This window comes from Prosopis cineraria, unplaced genomic scaffold (genome assembly GCF_029017545.1).
Source record: "Prosopis cineraria cultivar Desert tree isolate PC_DT_omini unplaced genomic scaffold, ASM2901754v1 PC9, whole genome shotgun sequence".
NCBI classification, from domain to species: Eukaryota; Viridiplantae; Streptophyta; class Magnoliopsida; order Fabales; family Fabaceae; genus Prosopis; species Prosopis cineraria.
Genome location: NW_026555340.1, coordinates 16,036,334 through 16,055,374, shown reverse-complemented (window position 1 = coordinate 16,055,374; position 19,041 = coordinate 16,036,334). Strand labels below are relative to the sequence as shown.

At 30.7% G+C, this 19,041-nt stretch overlaps 1 protein-coding gene across 1 annotated transcript; it reads left to right on the top strand.

The window, feature by feature from the left end:
- The first annotated feature begins 9,798 nt into the window (after positions 1-9,798).
- LOC129319476 (probable aldo-keto reductase 2) lies at positions 9,799-14,046 on the top strand. Its single transcript, XM_054964560.1, has 5 exons — positions 9,799-10,027; positions 10,139-10,348; positions 11,302-11,474; positions 12,421-12,523; positions 13,479-14,046. The coding sequence occupies exons 1-5, from the start codon at positions 9,824-9,826 to the stop codon at positions 13,815-13,817; spliced, it is 1,029 nt and encodes a 342-aa protein (XP_054820535.1). The 5' UTR covers positions 9,799-9,823; the 3' UTR covers positions 13,818-14,046.
- Positions 14,047-19,041: the final 4,995 nt, after the last annotated feature.

The following is a 19,041-nucleotide window of genomic DNA, read 5'->3' as shown; positions in this document are numbered from 1 at the left end:
TTCATCTCTATATAAACTTTGATGAAAGATGGACACAGCGAGAGCAAAAATAACCAAAGGAAGGGGAGAGAAAAGCTATACCTGAATTGTAATTTCCACCTTGACATTACCAAAATTCACCACACAATCACAACAACCAATCATAATTAGGAGCAAGGATTTGCTTCTAATCTCACATTATATATAAAAGGGTTAAAACTAATAATCTTTTAAAATAATTGTGGAATAATTGAAATTCCATAAAAACCCTTTAAATTGATAGTTTGAGCTCAAACTTAATGATTTAAATAGGTATTGGAAGCATGGAAAGGTTTTGGGAATCAAACCACTTCAAAACAGGGCCAAAAATGTCATTTTTAAGTGTTTTGGTCCGTGCGCCGCGACTCGTGGTCTGTGCGCCACGACTTGTGGCACAAAATGTCAAGTTTTCTCACTATACCGTGCACCGCGGCGCACCTGTCCATGACAGCAATGCTGTCATGACAGCTTTTTTAACGAATTTCAAACGCGAGCCATTTTCACATACGATGTCCGATTGGAGTGATTTAAGCGCCCACGCGAAGCTTATTTAATAAGCTAACTAATGGTATAAGTTTTATTACGATCCGACACCATATGATAATTTAGACACTCGAATGTAAAAATCAATTTTTCAAAGAAATTTTCAACCATCCAAGTACCCAAAACTCATAACTTATACCATTAACCCATTGTGAGGCTTGAACCAAGTCCAATAGACCAAAATACACTTGAGTGACCAATTAAATACATAAAAACATATCAAACACAAAATTTGGCCACTCAAGGGCCATTTTGCCCAAAATGGCCAAAATACCAAATCAACATCATATATGCTATTTGGCCTCTATTGCCACATAATACACTACAAATACATTGTCACCACAAAGATAAAACATGTCTTGTACTTGTATTAGCATTTTAGCCCATCACCACAAAAATTACCACATATTCACCTCATATACAATATTGGGCTAAAATACACAACAACATAATATGAAACAAGTGCAACCAATCAAAATGATATGCATTCCTAGTTGGCAACATATAGTATCATATAACAAGTTTATATACACTACTCAAATCAAAATCGAGCTTTACAAAGAGTGTAGCAATATGCTAGCCCCTGCTCGATTCTCTCCCTGGCTCAGTCTTACTGGTAGCACCTATAAAATGATAATTCACGGGGTGAGATAAAAATCTCAGTAACTAAGATAATCTACATTATTGATTAACAAGCAAAGTTATAAACAAGTATCAAAATGAGTAACTTAATCACATTATATAATATCACCACAAATTTGCATGCATAATCCCTAACCATCCGGTCCTCTAATACTCCTGACCGAACCAGTAGGCTAGTTCACATAACCAAACCACATGTATGGTCCCCAAGCTCACCATCCATGGTAGGACTACCCGGCCAAGGTGTCCTAAACCACTTCCGGTCTATTGTTTCCCCCTATTACAAGTAATTGGGGTGTCGTTACTCCAACACCGCATCCTACAGATGCTAAGGAGCATAGTTTCCAACTCCGTACCTTTTTGGGTACTAAGGAGAATAAGTCTCCAACACTGCACCTATTTTCGGGCACTAAGGAGAGTAAATGCTACACTTGGCATCTCGAGGTGCTAGCAATGCCATATGGATTTAAATCTTTACTATCTCCACTACGGTGACCTCCCACCCTCTAATATGCCACATTTCACTACATATCTCCACTTCACCATGCATGAACAACTTTTCAAGAAAGTATAACAAAATTTTTCCATTAACTTCAAAAATATAGAATTTTACAAAACCAATAATCCACTTTTTCTAAAATAGATAACCTTTAAAGAATTTATGCATATATACTCAACAAATCATAGAAAAGCACTTGAGAATAACTTATATAAGGTAATAAACAATGCAAATTATCGAGTTACCTCAACCCTTTTGTTACTAAAAGGGTTACCCACGGTACTAATTCTCTTCTTGTGTCAATATAAGTCTTCCCACACCACAATCTACATCAATAAGTACTATATGTTAATTTTCAATTAACACAAGCACTATTAACTAATAATAACCTCCCAATTCTCCCACTTCTCACTCAAATTCTCAACAAATAGACTTGTCAAGATTAAAATTTGTTCACTTCATCCTTCAAGTTTCTTTCTAACTCTATCACCATATAAAACTCAATATCTCAACTTATCACACTTCAACACCCTATGATCAAGATAAAATTTGATCCAACTCCCACTAAACAATAAAGTAGCTTCATATTACCACATATCCAAGATCAATAAATCTAAATTAAACCTTTAGAGTTAATAGAAACCTTTAAAATATTAACTCATGGCTTAATCCCATCAGACCAAATTCTCACTTCTTCCAAATCCCATGGAAAATGAGATGAAAAGGTAGAAGAGAAGGTAGGAATCTTACCCAAGAGTTTGAAGGCTCAAATGATCTTCAAAATCCTTCCAAATTGATGCCCTAACAGTGCCCAAAGTTGCCTCCTTCATGCTCTAGGTTTTCCACTCCAAAATCTGAGTTTTTTTGCTGATTTCCAAAAATATAAGTTGCCTGCTGTGCCGTGCGCCATAGCGCACGCTGCGTAAGCCGTGGCTCACGGTACAGCGAGCAACAACTTGATTTTGCTCCCCCCAATGCTTCCCGACTTGATCCGACTTTCATCCTATCTCAATTTAGAGCCATATATGACCCAAAAATCCAATTAGCCACCCAAAAACATACTTAAATAAATTAATCATATTTTTAACTAATTTATCCCTTAATTAATCCATTTTTTTCAGATTTGAAGTTTTAGGATGTTACATGAATCGAGTGTGGAGGGAGAAAGAAGAGCTGCTAAAGGTCAAAGACAAGCAAGACCTATAAATTCATGAAGGTCACACACAAGAACAACGAGAAGCTCGAAGCTCGAAGAGAGCTCATTGCTCAAGGATGACAGACAATAGGACAATAGCAGTGGTTGGGGACAAGCGGGCAATAGAGTTTTGAGTTTTTTGTTTTTTTTTTACCTAAAAAAATTTAACCTACCTAAGTTGTGAAGTTGGACAAGTTCATTCAAGTTAATCCTAGATTACCTAGTTTAACTTAGGTTAGCTAATTCCACATCAAAATAAGAAATTGGACCAAATGTAACACCCTAATCTTATTAACTAGAAATTTAACCAAATATCATGATAATAAAAATATTTTAAACCAATTAAAAATTACCATGGTATAAAAATGTTTAAAACTAATTTTCTCAATTTTATTTAAAATGGTATAACCATGGTAAAAAGAGTAAAAAATAAATTTTAGAGCCACAGTGGTTATAACTATTTTCTCTTAATAAATTAGGTAATTGAAAACTAACATTGGTAGAAAAAGAATGAACTAATTTAAAGCCTACCAAGGTTATAAATGTTTGAGCTTAATATTTAAAATAATAAATATGCCCTACCATAGTAGATAGAAAAGAACTAGAAAATAATTATTCAATTACACAAAATTTAAGCTCAACCAAACTCATAGACATACATGTTATGACTCTAATTAGCTACTAAATTATTATTTTCAAATCAACAACTTAACACAATCTCATAACAAAACAATTAAATATATAAAATAAATCTCAACAATTATGAATCCTAAACTAGCAGATAACATTACTCTCCAAACTAAATAAATGGTCTCAAGGCTCACTCAAGCTAAGTCTCAAACTTCTAGAGACTTTCCCTTTACTCCATTAGACTCATATGAAAATGTTATAGTAAACGGTGAGCAATAACATCTCAATAACCCAGAATTCTACCACATGTGAACAAACAGTCATGCATGAATAATACTATAGGTATACATATAATCTCATTGACATTATTCCATTACAAACATAACAATTTATGGGTCATCATTCATGATAGTTATATGCAACACATGATAATATGAAAGACATGTAACCCCCTCTTATTGCTTCATCTAACCTTATACTGTTGATCGGAACCATAAACTTATCCACAGTGTAGCCCACATGCTAGACTAAACAAAGCATCTCCAAAACTTGATATATACCCGACCAAAGGTACAAAGCCCAAGCCCTATACTATGGCTCCCCTCCTTAAAGAACCTGACCAAGAGGTGTTATATTGCACATTCTCCCTTTACAAATATAGCCCGTGAGTATTAAGGAATGGGGTCATAAGGTGTTAGTATTCGACGTTTGCCCTTTACAAATCTAGCTAGGTAAGTATTAAGATATGAAGCTAAATAAAAAGGCTAACTAAATAAATGAAGGCAAATCACGTGATCACAAATCATACATATCGACATCAACATCATCATTATCTTCCCAACCCATTACCAATGCACGTAATGCGTATGCAACAATCACAGTTTGCAAACATGTTTTAAAAAAAATAGTACATCATTGAATCATCCACAATCACATTTTTTACAATTTGTCAACAGTTTATTATATAATTTATATGCTTATATCATACTTAATTAGATAAACTATGCATAAGCATACTTGTATAAATCATCACATCAATTATAGTTTGTATGCATACAGAAATTTCTCGAGATCCCCATTTTCGTTAGGCTTAGAAGTAGTCACATAACAATTGAAAGTATGATCTCAGAAACTTTCAAATGATCCTTAAATTATTTGATGGGATAACTTTACCCTCCCTCGCGCTGGCACTCGCGTCCTCTGTCTCTTATACTCTCATTTGCGGCCGCTGGGTGAGAAATAATTTTCAATGCGTCTAGTGTGAGTCTACGTTAGGTGATGCGTGTGTGTGTGTGTGTGTGTAGAATTATAGTGGGTTTGGGTGTGGGCTGCTTTCTCCTCATTCATTTTGTTTCTTCGATATATATTGTATCATATTTTAATTAATATATATATTTATTTATTTAATCAACCATCTAATCTCTTTTTTTATATATATACACATATAGATCATTTTTATTCCGATTATTTGTCATTTAAAATTAAACACTTATAAGTTATCCTATTTTAGCTCAATTTTCTTTCCTCAAATAATTAAATTGTAGATTTCAACTACTATGAAATAATACCATTTGTAGATCTCATAATCAATTAATTTTCTTTCTTAAATTATTTTATTATTTTTTAACATTAAATCTTCAATAAATGTTTAATAATTTCCTGTGCCTCAAAATTCCTTTATATATCTCAAATTGTCTATAATTAATTTAGAGTAAAAATTTAGAATGTTACACCAAACACACGACTGGGTCACCAGTTCATAATTTGACTAACTAGTCTAGTCTGATTTTATAAACAATGGTACAAACTACAAATTGTGAGTGAGTCAAATTCTTGACCTCCTTTTTGTCGAGCAAGATTTTGTGCTATTAATAATTAGGGAGGCAGTAATAGTTGTCTCCTCATTAGTGATATTCTGCGTAAACATCATCTTTCAAATACAAATCCATGCTCCTTTTAGTTGTCCAAGTGATGAAACAATAGAATACATTTTTGCTGACTGCCCTCTTGTTAGATCCATCAGGTTTGGCGATCTCTCCATTCAAACATCTTTAATCAATAATGTTAGCTTGGTGGATTGGCTCCACAGCTGGTTTCTTTCAAGAAATCATTTGAAGATTCAAGAACTGATTTTGTTAGGCATATCATTGTTCTACTTAATCAGTTGTGGTTTTTGAGAAATTCATCTATTCATCACGGTTTGGTACCCAATTCTTCCCAAATTATAAGGAAATTTAGAAGCCAATGTTTCCTTTTAGATCACATATGTGATTAGAATAAAGGTGCACATGAAAATAATCAGTTTTTATCTCAGCTTTTTTCAACACTATCAAATGGTAAAGATGATTGGACTATCCGGTTCATAAAGAAAATTAAGAAGAGCAAACTAATTTTTTGTTTGATTGCTATATGATGGAAGTCTCAATTTCTCACTAGTTTTCTTATGAGAAAGCAAGCACAATGCACAAGAGACTCTTTTTTTCTATCTCCTTTGTTTTTTATCAGCTCTTTTGGTGGCTTCACAATTTCAGACTCAATCATGATCTCTCTCCATCACTCATTTTAGAAGTTAATTGTATCAGAAAGAATTTCGTCTTAGAAGGATTACTTTCTAGCAGTCATTTCAATATTGTTTACATGGATATTTCTTCTTTACTCACCACCACCTTCAAGCATATCCACTTTGTTTTCATGTAGGAAGACTTTTTCTTTTCGGTTTTTAGTTTCTCGCTAAGAGACGCTGAGAAATGAGACAATGAGAGAATCTAGTTTTGAATGACATTGAGAGCTTGAGAAAGGAGAAGAAATTGAGTGAAAATGGATATTGTTTTTTGTTTTATTTTAAATTAAGGTCAATCTGGTAATTTGATAAAAAAATTAGAGAGGATGATAGATGGGTTTCAAGAAGACTAATTAATTTGAATGAAGTCCCAGCCAATTTTAAAGTGCTAAATTTTAAAAATTTACAAGTTTGACCCTCAATTTTGCAACTTCATTATAATAAATTTGTAATTTGTATTCTCAATTTTAGTAAAAAATAAATAAATTTGTTTATTTTTTAATTATATTAAAATTAAAAAATAAATTACAAATTCATCACAATGAAATTGCAAAATTGAGAGCAGAATTTGCAAATCCCTAGAGTTTAGTATTTAGAAATTGGTTAAGATCTAATTTGAATTAACTGACCTCCTTAAAATTTATCTGTCATTCTTTTAAAAAATTAATGTTGGAAAAGTCCCACTGGACTTTAGTGTAATTAGTCTATATTGTGGGACTTATTTATCAAATGTTTATATGAATAATTCTCATATGTCATTCCCCTTTTTTTTAATAACTAGTCAGGCAACCAATTCCTCCATTTTTTATCTCCTTTATTAATTAAATAGTTGCTTGACTTTATTTGTTTCCCCACTTCTTTTGCCGCTTGAGTGGATTTGGCATCTCTCATGCCTTGGACTTGGCTTGGTTGGAGGTTTTTGAATTAGAATAAGATAACTTGGATAAGAGGAAAAATTGAAGCCTTCAAACTTTAAAGGTCATTTGATATGTATTCAAATCAAGTATTTCTGTCTTATTCACAGGGCAATCACATCCTCATGATATAATACTTTTAAGAAAAGTGATGAAATATTTATGGCTTATACTAAAAAAAAAGAATAATAAATAAATCTCATAAAAAAATAATAAAGTTGTGAGACAAAATGGAATAATTATTTCGAAGTCTCTAAAGGATAGAAAATATGGTTGTTAAAACTTAAACTAAAGTTGTTAATAATTATGGTAAAATTGTTAACATAGAAATCGTAATTATTAGTTTAATTATGCAATAACAAATATGCTTCCAATCTTAACAACTTCAACTTAGTGATGAACAAGTTTAGTCTAGGAAATATTAACACAGCTAACCATAACTTTAATTTAATTATGCAATAACAACTATATGCTTTTATATTAACAATATTATCTGTTATTAACAATTTTAGTCTTTGACAACTATATGTTGGCTCATTTTTTGGGGAAAGGGTCAAGGCTTCGCAACCCTTAGGGATGTGTTAAGCATGTCAAAGAAACATGTCTTTAAGAGTAAGTATTTAAGAGTATGAGTTGCGATCAAACAATTGACTAAGTTTTCAAGATTCTTTATTACAATTTCTTTAAAAAGTCAAGTAATATGTGAGAATAGTAAAGTAATGTGTTGCATTGAGCATGAAACTTGATGGTATTATTAATAAAATGAGTACAATCGAATGTTCAATGTAGATGAAGAAGTAAATACAACTATGAAACTAGTCTAGGGGGCCGAGTTTACACAAGAAAGGTAAGTCGTGTTAGGTAAGATTGGGTGATGCAAACTCGGGATTAATATTTTTACGCTGGGCAAGTGTTGTGTGAGTTTGATAGTGTCAAGAAACATTTAGTTATGTACTCGTTGCTTATTTACATATAGAAAAATGGTAATGATGCATTCCTTTTGGATTCAAGGTTGGCGTCTTTGGGAATAAGTAATTATTTGCACCTTCAAAGTCCTATGGGCGTGCTTCATCATGTGAAGTGTTGCATGTGAGGGCGATGCGAATTTCAAGAGGCAGGAAGAGTGAGTGTGACTCTCTTAAACATGCTGCTCCAGTTAGGAGTGTTCAGTCTGGACCCGTCCCGATCATATCGAGACGGGTCTTGTCCAGGCCTGAAAATAATCGGGACGGGACAGGAAAGGGATTCGAGACGGGACGGGACACGGGATGACTATCGGGACGTCCCGTCCCGTCCCGAATATTATATATATTACTTTTGATTTTAAATATATTAATTATATTAATATAATTTATACTTATATCAATTATAATTTTAATACTTGCAATTTTTATTTAAAACTAAAGTTTTTTATATTAATAATTTTAATGGCATGGAGTAAACATGATGATATCTTTCTTTATAATATATTAATTATATTAATATAATTTATTCTTATATCTATCTATTTAATAAATTTTATTTATAATATATTTCTTGCTTATTTTTAAAAGAGTAATTGACTTAGTACATCTTCACTAAAGTAGAAGAACAATGATTTGATGTTGTGTTTGACTTGTCTGTTGTTGCTAATCTTATAGCATAAAGATCACTTGTATTTGTTATTATAATATGTAGTTGTGATTAATATAATTCAATAACTGATTTTAAATTATTGTTATTTATGTGCTTGTGTTGTTTTAATTTTAAACCTAATAAATTATATGATTTAAAATTTTAATGAACGTTATTGTTCAGATCTTTTTTTGATATTATTCCATTTATCGGGACGGCAGGACGTCCCGATCTTGTCCCGATCTCATCCCGACTCTTAACGGACGGGACGACTTTCGGGACGGGACGGAAATGAGACCAAAATTTAGTCCCGATCTTTTTTCCGGAACGGGACACAGGATAGGGGTGTCCCGGTCCCACCCCGTCCTGTGAACACCCCTAGCTCCAGTTATATGTATGACGGTGGATTACTAATGGGCCGCATCAACCTTCTCACAAGTCTTGGTCTTCGTGAATTTTCCTTGTTAGGCCTAGTGCGCCAATTTTAATTCAAATACTATACTTTATATTATTTTTTATTTAATTTTATGGGTCATTTTATGCTCTTGTGTTCTTGTGATCCACCTTGATTCCTCACTGGTGCATAATAATTTGGGAGGAATGATAAAGAGACATTAAAAAAATTAATTAATTTAAATTAAATTTTAAGTGTTAAACTTTAAAACTTTACAATTTAATCTTTTAAATTTGTAACTACATTGTGATAAATTTATAACTTATTTTTTAAATTTTAACATGATTAAATAATATAAAATTTATTTTTTTATTAAAATTTAAAATATAAATTATAAATTTATCATAATAAAATTATAAAAATGAAAGATTGAGTTAAAATTTTTTAAAATTTAATACTTAAAATTTAACTTAAATTAATTGATCATTTTAAGATCTTTCTATCATTTTTTTCAATAATTTATAACCTAAGAATGCTAAGAAATTGTTGGTTAAAAAAAAAATGTTAAGAAATTTTCGGCCTGTACCCTATAATAATTTATAACCTGACGAAGCATTTACCAACTACTACCTCATCCGATATGCCCTCCCTCTATTTTTTTTTATTTTAAATTTATCGAGGAAACTTAAAAAAAATAAAACATTCAACTAATTTTGATTTTGACTTTAGCAGGCATCCTAATATAAAAAAGCACGAGGGTCTCCGCAAAACTAAACCAACAATCGAAGTTAATCATCCCTGTTCTCTCTGATCTATGGCAAAAGTGGGTCGGATCAAGCTCGGGTCACAAGGCTTGGAGGTGTCGGCGCAGGGGCTCGGGTGCCGGGACCTGTCTGGTCCGGGCAAACCCGAGCCCGATATGATCGCCCTAGTCCGCCACGCGATCGACATCGGGGTCACATTTCTCGACACCTCCGACTTTTACGGCCACAACGCAAATGAAGTTTTTCTCGGAAAGGTAAATATGATCGACAGCTTTATCTCCATGATGCTTTTTCGCTGTTCTGGTTCGTTCTTTGACGACGATGAGGACAAACTGTGTGCGGATTTGATTAATTTCTTGGTACAGGCTTTGAAGGAAGATGAGGTGAGGGAGAAAGTTGAATTAGCGTCCAAATTCGGAGTCAGCTTTGCCGATGGTGGTAATAAGGTTGATATCCGTGGCGATCCAGAATACGTGAGAGCGGCTTGTGAGGCGAGCTTGAAGAGACTGGACGTTGATTGCATTGATGTCTATTACCAGCATCGTGTCGATACTCGTGTGCCTATTGAAGTCACGGTCCGTCCTCTCTCAGCTAAATTTGGATATTCTTTTGGAAAATGACAATTAGGTCCCGAAGATTCAATCAGTTGAATTAATGACTCCCCCCAAGAATTTTTTTTTAAAAATACTTATGAATTTAGGAATTTTAGTATTTAAATATTAAACATAACTTTTAAACTGCAGCAGAAACTTTTGTTTGCAATTGTTGGAAGTGATATTTATAATTATTTTTTAAAAATTTTTATTAAAAACCTAATTATTATTAATTAATTTTTTGGAACTCGACTGTCATTCTCCCTATTCTTTTGGGTACATCAAGGTAGGTTATTTGGGTTAAGCTTGACAGAAGAGTTCAATTAAGCCTGAAAAATCTTAAAATTAGTCTAGATAATTTAAAAAATTTTTTTTACTCTATACTTATTTCGTTTGCCCGAATAAACTCAAAAAAATCTTGCTAAAATGAGTTTAGTTAGACTACCCAAATTTTATTATTAAAATATTAATAAAATAAAATTTAAATTAGATAAAAATTGAAAATATTAAATTCTTTAATATAAAAATTAAAATTAATTAAAATAAATATTTAAAAATTTAGGCATTTGGACCAGCCCAGAAGTTTGAGGCATTAGGGCCGAGCTTGATTATATATAATTTTTTATATGTTCAAGTATTTTATGCTAATTTGAATAAATTCTTTCTATAAAAAAATGAATAAATTCAGCCTATCCAAATTGCCCGTTTTAGGTACATCGCAGTTTGCCTATGTGGTTTGTATGGTTGTATCTTGTCTAAATCAATTTACTTATAATTTGAATTTGCAGATCAGACAAAAAAAAAAAAGGTAAAACACGATGAAATGACTAATAACTATGTTTTCCTTTCTCAATTTGTTCACACACATAAAAATAATCTGAGTGTATGATCTCTAATTGTTGAATTATTTCTGTGTTGTTTATGTCTATTGTAAGATTGGAGAACTTAAGAAACTTGTTGAGGAGGGAAAAATTAAATATATTGGTTTGTCTGAGGCGTCACCTTCAACAATTAGAAGAGCACATGCAATTCATCCTATAACAGCAGTCCAGGTGGAGTGGTCCTTATGGTCAAGAGATGTGGAGGAAGAAATAGTTCCAACTTGCAGGTGAAATTTAAACAGTGCAAACATTCCATTTATAATATGTAGAATAAATATATTTACAAGTATTTATAGTTTCCTTTAATTTTAAATTCAGTCCTTATATGCAGTTTAATTTTATATTTTTTTAATTAGTGAAGATTAAGATTTTTTGAATTTTTCCTTTAAAAAAATAAAATTAAGAAATTTTATATTTTTATCAAAAGATTATATAATTTTAGAATTAATTGCATAAATTTTATAACTCAAAAATTTTTTAGGCTAAAGAATATTTTTAGTTCTTTAATTTTACACAATATTTTATTTTAATCTTTTAATTTTATAAAATATTTTTTCAATCCTTTAATCCTAACATCATTAGTGTCATCACAAATTTTTTTTACATTATACTTTTAAATATTGATAAAACATTATTAAATGTTGACATATTAAATTTATTTTTTAAAATAACAATAATTAGTATAAAAAATAATTATTTAAAATGTGTTAGGGTTAGATAAGTAAAAAAATATTTTATAAAATTCAGAGACCAAATTAAAATTTTATATAAAGTTAGAGGATTAAAAATATACTTTTATATACTTGTTATACATATAAAATTTTTATAAAAAAATTAATAAAATGTAAACATAGTGTTAACTAAAATTTTCTTTTTCCTTTTTTTGGCCGAAAAATTATATTAAATTTTCTATAAAATTAAAGTACTTCTGTTTGAAAAATTGAATCATTTATTATTAATTTTAATATTAAAAATTAACATGTATAATAGATCAAACTATAAGGGCTTTATTAAAATAAAATAAATTACAAAAACGTAATTCAAAATTTAAAAAATTATAAGGACATGCAAATTAATTTTTTTCCTAATATTTATAATTCTCTCTATTAATTAAGAGCTTTTGATGACCAATTATTGTCTTGCTTTGTGACCTCTAATTTGTGATATTTTTAGAGAACTGGGCATAGGAATTGTAGCGTATTGCCCTCTTGGACGAGGATTCTTTTCATCAGGAGCAAAAGTGGCTGAAAGGTTTTCAGAAAATGACCCTCGGAAGGTATGTGTTCATTCTTGTTTCTATAAGCATACACTATGTTCTATATAGTTGTATTTGTCATCCTCTCTCCTATTTTTATTGTAAAGCACTTTTTTTGGCCAATTTATAAAGTACTTTTAACTATCTTACTAGAATTAAGTAGGTGTGTGGTTAAATTATTAATTTTATCTAAAAATATAATAAACTTTTAATTTTATTCATGTCTAAATGAAAACTTTTTAAAATTTGCATTATATTTTTTCTTATAATTAATGAATTTAAATTGGAGTAATATTAAAAAAATATAATTAATATGACATCAAGTGCCTTATATTAGTGACCAAATAATCTTTTTAGAAGGCACTATTTAATAAGAACTGGAGGGAGTAATAAACTAGCCTAGCCTTTAACTGTATGATTTAAACAATTATATATTTGAACATATAACTTTATAAAAAATGACTTATATTTTTGAATGAAGGAGTTTGCCAACATCATTCCTCAAGACTATTCAAGAAAAGTCATTCTCCTAGAGGATTGTTGCAATGAAAGAAATATTTGGTATATAAGGAGCGACACTTGATTTAACCAGTTAAATTAACTTATCTTGAGTTTTGAATTTGAGTCTTGTAATATGCAATCGAGTTAAATAAATATACCATATATATCATCAAAATACTCATGAGGTTATAGTTAGAAATAATAGTTTCACACAGCGAGGGTTCGAATTATTTTACTATAAGTTTTTCAAGATACCGGCCAATAGAATAGAAAAAAACAAGAAATATTTGGTGTGGCAAAGTAATTTTGAACAACAATGTAAACACACACACATGTGCAACTCTAATATAGGGTATGAAACCTATATCTTTATGCTTATAATCTCTCCTCTCTTGATCTCCTCAAACTGTCACTTATATGGATTTAAAGGATTGGAATCCAATTTTACTCGTGAATGTATTTGACTTCATTGCAGCGTCTACCTAGATTCCAACCAGAAAACCTGGAGCAGAATAATACAATATTTGAGAGGGTTAGTGAAATGGCTAAAAGAAAAGGATGCACTTCATCCCAATTAGCATTGGCCTGGCTTCATCATCAAGGAAGTGATGTGTGCCCCATTCCTGGCACCACCAAAATAGAGAACTTGAATCAAAACATTGGAGCTTTGTCTGTTAAACTCAGTCCACAAGAGTTGCTTGGGCTTGAGTCTTTTGTTGCTGCTGATTCTGTTAAAGGTGATAGAAGTGCCATTGGATTAGCCACATGGAAGGAATCTGACACTCCCCAACTTTCTTCTTGGGTAGCTGCTTAATGAAGTATCTTACTCGCACATCACCATTTTGTCTAGTGGGACTCTTGATATCCTTATGGTCATCTCTCTTATAGCGACAGGTTCTAAGATCAAAATCCCATTGTGATCAAAATCCTCTCCCCTGTGGAGATAGGGTTAGCTTGGTGATTAAAATAAAATAAAAGGAAGTATATTCCTTATATTATGTATCATAGGAATGAATGAATGAATGAATTCTACTTTCACCCCATTTTGTTAAGATGAGTGATTGGATGTACCATAGTATAAGACTAGTAAAGTATCCGTATTGATGGCCATTTTTTATAAATAGATGATATATATCATTTATGACAACTTTTTGCATTCTTTAATGAAATTTATTCTAAAATTATCTCTCATTATTCCATCTTTAATATTATAAAAATTAAAATTATTTCAAAATTAGGGACTATTATTTTAAATTACTAAAAACCTTTAATATTTATGAAGATGATAAAGATTAAAATTTTAAAATAATTTGTTTTTATAATTTTTTGTTTTAGATATAGGGTGTGTAGGGCTACATATGGGTAGGGCAAGGCCCTTACCTGATGTTTGGCCCAAAGGTTGAACAAGTTATAAAATGCAACCTATTGCCTAGCCTTATCCACTAGAAGCCCAAACATTTCAAGTTGGGCATCTTCAGGCTGCGCTGTCCAATTGAGATCACCATATCCAACATTTGTAAAGAATACTTCACTAAAGTAAACCTAATAGACATTATTTTAAAAATAAAATATATTTAATAATTTAATCCAAAATAACATCTATATTTCATGAATTCATATCATAAAAGATAAAAACTTATTATTATATAACAAGCTTTGATTGAAAAAAGAAAAAGTAACAAGAAGTTAACAATCAGAATAAGAAATAGTCAGGGACTTAGTCATGGCACTAAATATAAATATTTATGGATGAAAAAACATAGGGATATTCAATCTTGTAACCATCTCGATCATATCAGGATGATTCTTCTTAGCTAAAAAAAATCAAAATGAAACTTTGCAGGACAGGATGAAAAATGAGTTTGGGATAGGACGAGATATAGGATTGTCCTTAGGATGTCCTGTCCATCTTGATTATTATACATGTGTCTATATATGTATATGTATATGTCTTATTTTTTTATTTTACAAATATTCATTAAATATATTAATTATATGAATAACCTAATTATATTAATATAATTTATAATTATATTAATTATAATTTCAATACATACAATTCTTATTTAAAACTAAAGGTATTTTTTTTGATAATTTTAATGACATAAAATAACCAGTAGAGGGTAATCTCTTTCTTTACAATATATTAATTACATTAATATAATTTATTTTTATATCAATCTATTTAATAATTTTTATTTACATCATATTTCTTACTTTATTTTCAAAAAAGTCACTAGCTTAACATATCTCAACTAAATAAAAAGAATAATGATTTGATAGTATGCCTAGCTTATATGTTATTGTTACTTTTATAACCTAGAAATCATTTGTAATTGCTATTACAATGTATTATATCTCATTTATATTTGACTTTAAGTTGTATACTTATAGTTGTAATTAATGTAATTCAATGATTGATTTTAAATTATTTTTATTTATGTATTCATGTTGCTTTAGTTTTAAGCTTACTAAGTTATGTGATTTAAAATTTTAATGAATATTGTTATTTCGATGTTTCTCCTATATTGTTAGAAAATAAACTTGAATGAGATGGAATGCTATTACCAAGGATATATCAACATCCTAATTTTACATAATAAATACACCAATCTCTAATTTAAAATGTGAATTGGGAATATACATTATTAGGAAAAATACAACACAAGACACACACTTTAAGACTTAAAACTAAAAATATAAACTATATTATATAACATATAAATCCTGAGTAAGGGCAAATGGGTAAGGCAACATATCTTGCCCGTTGATTGGCCTTGCCTGTATATTAGCTCAATCTTGCCTCGCTCAAATCATGTTAGGCTGCTTTTTTTTAGGCTGGGCATGGCAAAAATTCACCTAGTTGGGCTAGGCATGTTAGGCAATCGGCATTGTGAACAACCCTAATAGAGACTATTATTTTAAATAATCAAAATTATAAGAACTAAGTTGAATTGAGTTAAAATTTAAAAATTAAGTTATAATAGAATTAAAATGGTAGGAATTAATTAAAACGATTCAAAATTCAAGAACTAAGTTGTAATTAAAGTAAAATTATAAGGATTGAATGGCTAATTTTTTCTATAAAAAATATGAAGCAAATAAATATATAGAATTTTTTTCCCAAATTTCATGTGGGTCTTGGCTCTCAATTAGCTTAGCTTTTTTCCTCTCATTAATGCCAAATCTAGGTCTCAATAATAACTCTCTCCTCCCTCTACCCAGTTCTTCCTGTTCAATTATCAGCTTCCACTCTCTCTTACATCATGTCTTTCTTTTTTTGATACATGTAGGAAAGACCCCAGCTACCTAATCATAATAGTATCAGTTCACGGTCTGTCTTGTTGGAGCAAAGGCTCAAGTTCAGGCGAAGCATGCAGCATCCTATGGAAACCCAGCATCACGTTAAAACCTCTTTTAGCAAGAAAGTCTGCAGTTCTATTCCTGCTTCGAGGTATATAATGTAAGTTAACTTCCCACTCTCTTTAGAGCAGCTCCTTTACCATGGAAATAATCTCATAGTCTTGGTGTATAGGTTTCACTTCACTATTAATAAAATCAATTACTTATAAAGAATTCGATTCCAAAATTATCTTAATTCCTTGCTCTTGTTTCCCGTACCAATTTTAGACCATGCACACATCCCCAAATCTCTAGTAAAAAGGCTCTCCTTCATGCATTCTGGCTATAAAACCTAACACAAAACTACCTTGATGATTTTGAATATCAGTCCATCACATGCCATCACTCCATTCCATTCACATGTGATGTCCACCTTCACCCAATGCTTTGGTGGAGATTTCCACCCTTGTCAGCCATGATCATGCATCATGCCTTTTGATCTACTTTTCTCAAGCTTATTATGTGCTTCCTGCATACTGTTACACATTGCCATCACATGCATGGAGATCATCTTAGGTTTCATCTCTTTACCTTTAAAAATAAAGAGATTCCTACATTTCTGAAGCCACCAACAAGTGATAGTAAATGTCGCACCCGGAAATGTGACGCGGACAGCGCAAGAGCGGAGGTTCCAGCCTTTGGAAAGAAGACAGGAGAAATAGGAGTCACCACCAAGATTTTGAGGAAAATCTTAAAAAACTATTTAAAGGAGGATAAGGGTAGTCTGCGAAATCAGAGAATAGGTTTAGGAGTCGGTTGAGTGTGGGGAAGGTGTTAGGCACCCCACAACATCCGTTCGTGAGAACGATTACCTGAAGTTTGTTGTGCTATATTAATATGGTTTTAAAATTATTCTAATTATCCCTTTTATATTCATGTGTTTGATATAAAATGATAAGAATTAAGTGAGAAATATTTATTTATTTACAGGGAGGACTTGACTTAGAATTTGACTCTGAGGCCTACGCACCCTATGATGGGAGTCAAAGTCCACGTAGTTCGAGCTTGGTAATTGTTGGTGAAAATATTTTTTTGAAGAGAAATTAATTAGAAATAATTCACCATTTTGCAAATAAAACAATTTTTGAAATTTTGATATGTGTGTTTTAAATTGCAAAAAGTGATTTAATTTCAATTATTTTCTCAATTTTTAAATTTTTTGGAATAAAGAAAAGAAAAGAGTTTAAGAATTATTTTTTTATATTTTATGATTGGGAATTTAATCGCAGTTTCTGTAGGGCCTTATTGGCTCATACGATGATGCAATCATTCTAAATATCTACGGAGATTTCAAAATCTCTCACAATAAAAAAATTAAATTTATTTATATGTTAGTAATAATTTATTCAAGCATGCATATATATGTTTTTAGAGAATTTTAATCATAATACCTGTAAAGTCTTATTGACTTTTACGGTAATATAATTATCCTAAATATCTGTGAAGATTCAAAATCCTCACACCATAAAGGATTAAATATTATATATTTTAAATGTATTTTAATACGTAATTGTATAATTCATATTTAAATATAGAAATCTTAATTGCTATACCTACAAAGTCTTATTGACTTTCACGGTAAGATAATTATTCTAAAGGTCTATAGACATTCAAAAATCTTATATGACTAAAAGATATAATTGTAAATATAATTATAATCTAAATTCATTAATTTAATTAATTAAAATTATAAAAATATTTTTTTATTTTATTTACAAAATTTATTTATTTATTTACCATATAAATTGTGAATCACGATATCTGCATGGATTTATTATCCTACACAATAATGTGATTAATTTAAGTCTCTACGAAGATTTTGAAATCTCTCACGAAACTTAAATATTTAGTATAAAAAGAAAATTGATTTCAATAATGGGCAATATATATAAATTAATAATCATGACATCTACTATAACAACCAAGAAGAAATTATGCAAGGCATGTAAAACAAGAAATCAGAACACTGCAATATGATAAATGTAAATAGTCACAATGGAAATTATGACTATAACAAAATAAAACTCCAAGGCCACAGGTAGTAAAAATTATCACTGCAATTATAATCATTTCATCACAATCAATAGGACATAAAACAAATTTACAATTGCAGAGACAGCAAAGTTAAAAATAATAATTTGTGACCCATAATCATAAAGTGTATTATTTGAGAACTTCAAAACAAAATGGCACTGAGAAACCATTAATCTGAACCATCATGAATAATCAATCACAGTTTATTAAACCATGAAATTAACACGAAGCCACTTTTAATTTTCATATTCAATTACTAAAATAAAAGTGAAACAATAACAAGTTAGCCTAAACCTTCACAAATAGTAGAATCTCACTTGAGGATGAAGCCATAGCAGAAGGTTTGCCTTCTTCTTCCTCTCAAGATAACGATTTCATCACCTCAACCTTAAGTTTTGAACATGTTTCTGGTTCTTGATTTCTTGTAAACCATCCAGATCTCGTGTGACTGGGGGAAGAGGAAAATGATGATCTCATTCAGTCCAAAAACCCACATGTGCATGCATGCTACTGTTCATGCGTGTTCTTCTTTTCCATCCATCCTCATGCCCTGTTTTCTTTTCTTTTGTTTTTTTTTGCTACTCTTGCTCTCTCTCATTCTC